Raw genomic sequence first — 9,334 nt, 5'->3', positions numbered from 1 at the left:
TCCCAAATTTTCTCATCATCGTTCCTTTTCAACTCAAAATGACCATAAAAGCAAACACCAAATTCTTGGTTTGTCTTTTGTTTCTTCCTCTGACTCTGATTCTCAGAGTCGAAGCTTACTGTAACTCTGGTTGCAAGCTTGCTTTAGCTTCGTACTACGTCTGGGAAGGCGCAAATCTCACATACATAAGCCAAATCTTCGGCCAGCAAATTTCTGAGATTCTTAAATACAATCCAACAATTCCCAATCCGGATTATGTTCGGAGCGCAACCCGAATCAACGTGCCGTTCACGTGCGATTGCTTGAACGGCGTCTTCTTAGGTCACACTTTCACTTACAAAACCCAGCCTGGGGATACGTACCGTAAAATTGCTGAGCAAGATTTTTCTAGCCTGACGACCGAGGATTGGTTGGAGAGGGTGAACATGTATGAAGCTACAGAAATACCGGTGGACGTTGGGATTAACGTCACCGTCAATTGCTCGTGCGGCGATAGGCACGTGTCGAGGGATTATGGATTGTTTCTGACGTACCCACTCCGGAGTGGCGACAACTTGCCGGATCTAGCAGCGGCTACCGGTGTGCCGGCGGGGATTATACTGGGGTATAATCCCGCATCCGATTTCAACGCGGGGAGTGGACTAGTGTTTGTGCCGGCCAAAGGTTAGCGAATTTACTTTTGGCCAGTAACTGTAAATATTTTTTTAAATTGTAATCTTTGTTCATTAATTACGAAATGAATATATGATAATAAAATATTTTAATAAGTTTATAGTATTAAAATAAAGATCTAATTTCCTTCAACACAAATTAGATCCAATGTTTTTCTATTTTTATCTTAATTTAGAGCTGATGAAAGGGAATAAATTTAAAATAATAATAATAAATTTTGGGTCAAATTAAGTGATATAATTGGGTTATTTTAAGCTAGCTAAATATTTTTGGCATGAAATAATTAAAATCCTTTGAAATGCTATATAATATATTAACAGGGTTAGATCTAATAGAAGGGGTTAGTCCCCGAAATATGGCAAATTATGTACAAATTTTCGTTAGGAGAGGTATCAACATTTAATATTCAATAGTACATAAAACAGAATTACCTCTAATAGAAGGATACATGTACATATCAAAAAAGAAAAGGCTATAATATATAATGAAGTCTCAAGAAAAAAATATAATTATTAAAAAATCTTAATAAATGAGCAATATATACTTATCGTTATTTTTTAATTTTTATATTTACACATAACTTATCATTACATATTATTTTGTTATTATTGGGATTTCTATTAATTATAAAAATTAAAAAACCATATAATTTGTTTATTATATAATTTTAAAATAAATAAAATTGTTCCAGGTCAAATAAATAAATAAAATTGTTAACAAAAATATTTGAATTACTTTACCTTTAATTTCGAAGGACTAATTTAATGATAATTATAGCTTACAACAATCTTTCTTAAAAATTGCAGAAAAGTATTTACAAAGTATATTTTATAAAATTGTAAATAAAAGAGTACTCGTTACAAATAATTATTTTGAAATAAGTTTATTATTTTTCATTAAAAAAATATAATCATCATTAAATTAATCTTGTGAGATTAAACTCTCTTGTTTTCAGACAAAAGGTCGCCTTTCATGCACTTTTTCCCTCTAACGTCATCATTTGAATAATAAGGAATATTATGGTCATTCGCCTTTTATTTATGTTTTAATATCATTTTGCCTATTCTTAAAACCCCCCGGGGGAGGTTTCTTAGGTAAAGAATTTGATTTTTTATATATTAATTATTTTATTTTATTTAAGAGAAGGAACCTTAGGGATTCTGGCATAGCATAAGCATATTCCCTCAGATAGAATTGACATTACACATTAAATAATGAGAAAAAATTAAATACTTTAATGGAAGATAATTTTTTAGTGGTGAAACAAAATGGTACACGTCAGTATCGGTCCGTTTTTGTCACTTTCTTAGGATATATCAATGGATGAATTAAAAATAAGGACCTGCTCATTACTGACTAAATTTTTATTTGTTCAAAATGGGAATAATTAATCGGATATAATTTCAGCGTATAAGAAGTCCGCACAAATAGGCATAGTTTAGGTAGGAGGAACATATTATTATGGAAACATGAAAAAAAAAACCAAAAAAAAATACAAGATAAAGTTTTTTAACAGAGAATCTTAATGCTTTTATAGGCATATGATAGGCATACTACACAATTATTGTTTGACTCAATTTTATTGAGCTTTTTTAAAAGTGAACCTCCCAACGTAATAATATCAGCAAATCAAATATTAAATTTTTTTTTTTACTACTTCGTTAAAATTTTATATTCCCTTCCTTACTTACCCCAACCAAGAAACCCCATTTTGAAGGAGCAATTATATTAATGTTATAATTTTTTTATTAATCGGACAAAATCCGGTTAAAATAACTGAGATAATTCGCTCAAAGTAGAGAGTGAGTCCCTGTTTTGTAGACCAATAACAGATTTTGGGTCATGGACCCAATGGTGAGTCCGCTCAATTGTATTCCATGGGCTGGGTCAGTGAATTGACTCAATTTTATTCCAGTTAAAACTTATGAAATTGGTCTGTTTAGAGAATTGATACTGACAGTAAATTATGCCTTTAATGAGTTTTTAGGCCCAACTCACCAAATTTTTGTATTAAAAACAAAGAGTAGAAATATAAATGACATGAAATAATCATATTTTATATGACATAATTATATTCAAATAACTAAAACATTTTACATTCAAATTCAAAACTAATTAATAGGAATAAAATAAAATGCATGGTTGAGCAACGATAACAAATGCAAAAGACTTGTAAGTAGCAAATTGGAAACAAATTACACGTTGGTTATTAAGATTCTATTTTGGTATTGTACTAGTTAAAGTAAATAGGTTGGTATATATTTGCTAAACTGGTCCAATCATTCCTCAATTTTCGCAGTCCAATATTGTGATTTTTTTTTTTTAGCCAGCCATTATTATGATTAATATAATATGAAATTAAATTCCTCTCAATAGTTCAGCCAATTTAAAAAAAAGGTTCGGCCAACCTTTATATCGTTTTTACCAGACTTGACTTGTGTTACATTTTAATGGCTAGAATTGATTTAACATTGACTTGACATTTAGGAATAATAAGTGTGAAACTCAATCTTTAAAATTACATTCACAAAGCCTTCTTTGAGATTTCTTTTACTCCAAGTGTATATATTACATATAACAATTTCTACAGCTTTAAATTCAATTGATGTCTCATGTCCTGATTTGCATTTGCAGATGACAAGGGAAGCTTTTTACCTCTACAAATGAAGTAAGTTGAAATTTATATCTCATTGTAAAAAGAAAAAAGAAAGTAATAGTTATTGAACTCTTTTAAGCTGAAAATCTATAGCTGCTACAATATTTTTCCTTCCTCTTGCAGATCAGGTGAGTGGATTCTGCGCACTGTTTCAATGCTGTCTCATGAAAATTTCATTTCTCAACATTTGAAAAGAAAAAAGAAAAACAACGGTGGGAAGTTATGAGATGAGAATCAGAAACTTTGTGGTGCTGTTTGAAATAGGAATATCTAGGGGAGCCATTGCTGGAATATGTATTGGAGCAGTTTTTGGGGTTTTACTATTGGCACTTGTCCTGTACTTTGTTCTATATAGAAGCAAGAAAGTGGAAGAAGCATCCCTTCTTCCTGCACTATCTCAAGATCAGTATCTTCATATTGGACAAGGTAAATCTCTATGCTTTTCTTCCTTGTATTGTTTGGGATACTAATAAATAAAGGCCAACACTTTGTTTGTTTCAAGCTCAAGTTTTTGGGATTGTTTTGTTGGTTTGATTCTATTATGCACTTTGAGACACTTTCAGATGTCATTCTTCGTTCAAGGAGAATACTTAGTTACAGTTTTTAGATATTTGTTATCAGGGTATTGGAAAATCTGATAGAAAAGGCCTATGAAGCTTTCACTACGTCTAATCTTTCTTCTCATGAACTTGATCAATTAACACTGAACATGTTTTTCCTAATTTAAAAGCCTAAGTTCAAAGTCTTAAATTTTGAAGTAAAATAGGATTTGATAATCTATGCATGATCAAGTCAACCTTAAATTTCAACAATGCATGACTAATTTTTCCTATGCTTCACCCCCAAAAGACCTTTGGGTGGAAGGGATGTAAGATATAAAGTATTCTTGAGGCTTGACTTGGACTTGTTAGATGATGGTTTCTTGATATTAAGCACGCAGGTCATTGAAAGTCAAAGATTAGGTTTTTTGATGTTATTGGAAAAGTCCCACCTTGGTCTAGAGATTCTGATGTAATAATGTGAAAACCTGTTTCATTCCAAGAACTTGAGATTTTAAGTAAAGGTCTATAATCAGTGAAGTGTGATGACTTTTTCGTAATATTGTTGAAACTAAGGGTTTTTTTCCTTTGAAAAAAATTGAGCTATAATTATTATGAACTCAAAGGTGAACTATTTTCTGGATTTAGTTTCAGGAAGCAGCTTGGGGAAGGCTTCAGAATCTGTTGATGTGGCTTCTCCAAGGTTGACAGGAATCACAGTGGACAAGTCAGTAGAGTTCTCATATGAGGAGCTTGCCAAAGCTACCAATGGTTTTTCTATTTCTAATAAGATTGGTCAAGGTGGCTTTGGATCTGTTTACTATGCAGAGCTTCGAAATGAGGTATGTCAATCTCTTGAATGATTATAATCCCTAAATATTGTGTATAAATCAAAGAATAATGAGTTATCTCTTTGAAGTAAAAGACATCATCCCTAGTTGCTCATGTCTCCTCTTAAAATTTCCTTCTTGTTAAAGAAAATCAGTTGAATTTTTCTTCTTTATTAACTTTTATGTAGAAAGCTGCAATTAAGAAGATGGATATGCAAGCTTCAAAAGAATTCCTTGCTGAACTCAAGGTTCTGACACATGTTCATCACTTGAACTTGGTATGAGATTTTCCCTGCTGTTTAATCTGCTAGAAATTAATGCAGAAGCATGAACATCATGCTGAATCAATTATTTTCCAAAAATATTGTGTAACTCGCACTATTTATGACATTAACAGATACATAGGAGGTAGATATAAGTAACTTAGACAGTACTTAAACATCAGATTTGGATATTTAGTCCATGACATTTCAATTCAAAAGACAAGGTTTTAGGCTTTGATTTTGGGAATTCTCGTTAAGTCATCCTATTCCTGGGATCCTATGATAAACAACTAGCAAGAAAGTCTTGTCCTTGGTATTGTTTCTCTCAATCACGTGTCATAATTGTGATTCCTTGCATGTGTACTCTATTTTTGTGCAGGTACGCTTAATAGGATATTGTGTTGAGAGCTCTTTATTTTTGGTTTATGAGTACATTGAGAATGGAAATTTAGGTCAACATTTACGTGGGTCAGGTAAAATGTTCTCTCATGATTCTGTGGTGCAAATCTACTCATACTCTCCCATGCGCATCTAACACCAGAGTTTTCTTACCTAAATAGAGAATAAATGTCATATTTGTTACCTATGCCTAACGTTAGTTACTTTAGTGTGGTGAGGCTCACTTGGTGTCTAGCTATCATAAAGTAATGGACGTTAACAACACTTAACGGGCATGACATTTTTGCTGCATTTGGGAACATTCATGTGTGTTCTTGCAACCAAGGAAGCTTTATGGTGTCAGAGATGCTCATTCATAGGTAGATCTGCACCTTAACTGCTGATTTAAAGACTCTTAACGTTTTGTCACTTTCAGGAAGAGAACCACTTTCATGGTCAACTAGAGTTCAAATTGCCCTGGATGCAGCAAGAGGACTTGAATACATCCACGAGCATACAGTTCCTGTCTACATTCATCGAGACATTAAATCAGCAAATATTTTGATTGATAAGAACTTTCGTGCAAAGGTTTGCAAACGTTTCTCATGATTCTTGATCTGAGAAACATGTCTGTTACAGAGTTTTGAAGTCCCTATGTTTCTTCATAGCTTTTGATTGAGACAAGTTTGAACAATGTTGAGTCTAACTTTTTTACAGGTTGCAGATTTTGGTCTGACAAGACTTACTGAATATGGTAGTTCTTCATTTCACACACGACTTGTTGGTACATTTGGCTATATGCCTCCAGAGTAAGATTTTTTTTCCCCCCCTTACACTTTTCATTTGGTCTAACAAGGTGCACTTAGATCTTGTTTGGTTACCATTGTTTTTTATATTTCGTGTATTAGTTACTACCTCTGGTCCTTCATATAAGATTCACTTTAATGAAAAATTTAACTTCAAAGTGAATCTTATGTTAAGGTCTGGAGGTAGTGTTACGTACTCAAAAAGATTGTTTAGGAAGATTAATCTACAAAAACTATTGTTTGTTCTACTTTATTCATAATTTACACTAAGAATCATAAGGCAGGCAGAGAGAATGTATGAAGTTTGAGAAACTGCAGAATTTGTGTGCAGATATGCGCAATACGGCGACGTTTCGGCGAAAATAGACGTATATGCTTTTGGAGTCGTGTTATATGAACTCATATCTGCCAAGGAAGCTGTTGTGAAGACAAACGACCTTGTGAACGAATCAAAAGGACTAGTTGCCTTGGTTGTCTTCCTTTGTTCTGTGTTATTAACTCACTAATACTCTCAAATCTTTTTTTGTTTTTTTTTTGCTGTTGCGTTTCTGATTATTTCCAGCTTTTGGTCGGTGAAAATATTGCAGTTTGACGAGGTTTTAGCGCAGCCAAAAGAGGAAGAACAGCTTCGTCAACTTGTTGATCCCAGCCTTGGTGCTAACTACCCCTTTGAATCAATATGCAAGGTGATGCCATTATCTTTTCTCATTAGCACTCAGTATTCAATCCTATGTCCATCCGGTACTTAATAGAAGATCTAGATAACTAATTTTTAAATATTAAAAAATTAGTTGAATTAGTTATTTGTAATAAATATATATTGTTCTTTCTAAAATATTTTTGTTAATTATATGCACCAAAATATCTCTTTCATGAAATATTTAATATGTGCAATTACTATAAGGATTACATTAGGAAAAAATAGATAAATATAAGTGACAAAGTGGATTTAAGGTCTTATCTTTATGATTAAATTGCATCTCCAACTAGTTCTTATATTAAATATTAGATGTAATGTAATATACTCCCTCTGTGGTAAATATAAGACCTTTTTTAATCCGATCTCAATTAAGAAAGTTAGTTAATGATAGTTAATAATCTTAATCTTTTCAAAAATCATACCTTTCCCCAAGCCTAACTTTATTTAATTTTATTGAAAAAGTGAAAATTTGTATAAACTCTATTTTCTCACACACTTTTACATGAAACTAATAAGAGTATATTTGGCAATGGCTAATAAATATTGTAGTGTACTCCATAAATAGATTATATACATAGAGCCAAAGGAACAATAATGAGGAAATAGTCTTATATTTAGAGTCAGATGGAGTATAAAATTTAAAAATGTACTATTTACAAATTATGAACACTACAACTTATTCCTAAATGTCAATAGTCTTATAACCTAGTGGTTTGAAGACTCTCTGTAAGTGAGAGATCATGAGTTTAATCCCACTTGTAACATCAAATTATTAGTATCTACCCTTGTAATTGGGGGGAAGGAGAGGGGGAGAGAGAGAGAGAGCTTATTCCTCAATCTCAGTGCAATACACAAGGACTCACCTAGTTAACTGTCATCATTCTGCATTGCTCATATACATACATATATTTATGTGTATGTATATTTGTATGTATGTAGTTCTCATGGTTGAGGGTAAAAAAATACGTAGAGAATATCACACACACACAAATATATAAGGTGTAATATTGAAAAGTTGATTTGCAGATGGCTCAGCTGGCGAAAGCTTGCACACATGAGAATGCTCAACTAAGGCCAAGTATGAGATCAATTGTGGTTGCACTGATGACACTTTCTTCTTCAACTGAGGAGTGGGATGTTGGCTCCTTTTATGAAACCCAAGCTATGATGCATTTCATGGCGGGAAGATAGCTTCTTCTTCATTCTAATCTATCCGGTCAATCAATACCCTAAAGTTACAGGAGGCAAATATATATATATATATATATATATATATGGGTTTTAATGGCTTCAAAGCTCCCAGATTGCATTAACAATACTCTGCTTCTATATGTTTGAGTCTTCATGTTAACGCTGAACTTACATATAGGGGATTTCTTGACGATGATAGGGTCTGAAATTTTTCAATTAAGTATATGATTCTATCGTCATCTGAATTTGTAAATAAACTAGTGTTGCCTTTCATTTATTAGTTTTGTTTTCTCCTTTATATTTTTCGGCCGGCTTCTTCTTCTTCTTTTTTAATTAGAAAACAATTTATTAAAACAAGATAAAATGATACAATACATAAATTAGGCCCCTAGCTATATATCAGAAGATAAACTCAACAACTATGATGAAACCCAATCCACTCAAAGCAAAACAAACACATATATACAAATATCGAAACTCATGAAAACATAAGACAACACATTACATATAAAACCATTGAGTAGCCTAAAGCAAGAAAATTTATATATAATTGCTTAAAAAAATACTCACACGTTGCAAGAAGTATACCAATTCTAAAGCAAATTAGGCTATAATTAATGAGAACCAGGCAAGAAAATAGCCATATCATTAAATAAATATTGGACCTATCACTTACTCCTCTGGTCCTATTTATATGGCAGAGATAGGACATTTTTAGTTCTATTTCAAGGATACTAAGAGATATAGTTGTATAATTTTTTTCTTCATTTATTATTGTGTTGATTTTGTTTACATGAGATATAACATAAATATAATATATGTTAAATAGGAATAAAGTTGAAAAGTTGTTGAATTTTAAATAAAAGTTAACAAAGTTTAAGGTTTTTCTTAGTGTATGTAAAAAATATTAAAAATTACTTATAAATAGGAATAAAGAAATAGCTTATAAGACCGATCTAAATGCGATGCCTTAAGAATTGATTATTTCACATTGGCGATGTGTCGACATGATGTTGACCGGGTTCAAGTTCCGTCTCACAGCTGATTAATTGTTTAAACTTCCTTGTTTGTTTTTTTTTTTCCTTTTTTAACATACTAACCGATTTACGAAAACTATATTACATCTCAACTAATTTAGATAAAATTAAATTAGATATTGATGTAGATTTTTTTAATTGACATTGCTTTCCTTTAGTAGGATTTGTACCCGATACCAACACCCGGACCCTGAACCAATTGTTATGGATGGATTTTATTTTCTCAGTACTTTTTTTTTTGGGGAAAATTTATCTTCTTAAT

General features: G+C 31.9%; 1 protein-coding gene across 1 annotated transcript; it reads left to right on the top strand.

The window, feature by feature from the left end:
* Positions 1-6: 6 nt before the first annotated feature.
* Positions 7-8,058, top strand: LOC114721366 (chitin elicitor receptor kinase 1-like). The gene is made up of 11 exons (XM_028907186.1): positions 7-663; positions 3,307-3,340; positions 3,603-3,754; positions 4,516-4,709; positions 4,886-4,975; positions 5,340-5,433; positions 5,775-5,926; positions 6,056-6,147; positions 6,476-6,614; positions 6,732-6,830; positions 7,871-8,058. Exons 1-11 carry the CDS (start codon positions 39-41, stop codon positions 8,033-8,035), a joined length of 1,836 nt encoding a protein of 611 aa, XP_028763019.1. The 5' UTR covers positions 7-38; the 3' UTR covers positions 8,036-8,058.
* The last annotated feature ends 1,276 nt before the right edge of the window (positions 8,059-9,334 follow it).

Source organism: Neltuma alba, unplaced genomic scaffold, assembly GCF_004799145.2.
Source record: "Neltuma alba isolate B1F8T4 unplaced genomic scaffold, ASM479914v2 tig00012032_pilon, whole genome shotgun sequence".
Classification (NCBI taxonomy): Eukaryota; Viridiplantae; Streptophyta; class Magnoliopsida; order Fabales; family Fabaceae; genus Neltuma; species Neltuma alba.
This window is presented reverse-complemented; position numbering and strand designations above follow the sequence as displayed.

What these genes read in the sequence shown, in the direction of transcription:
- LOC114721366 (XM_028907186.1), top strand. Translation starts at nt 39, where the DNA reads ATGACCATAAAAGCAAACACCAAATTCTTGGTTTGTCTTTTGTTTCTT. An exon ending in ATGCAGAGCTTCGAAATGAG is followed by an intron (nt 4,710 to 4,885) that starts GTATGTCAATCT and finishes ACTTTTATGTAG; the next exon opens with AAAGCTGCAATTAAGAAGAT. An exon ending in CAAAAGGACTAGTTGCCTTG is followed by an intron (nt 6,615 to 6,731) that starts GTTGTCTTCCTT and finishes AAAATATTGCAG; the next exon opens with TTTGACGAGGTTTTAGCGCA.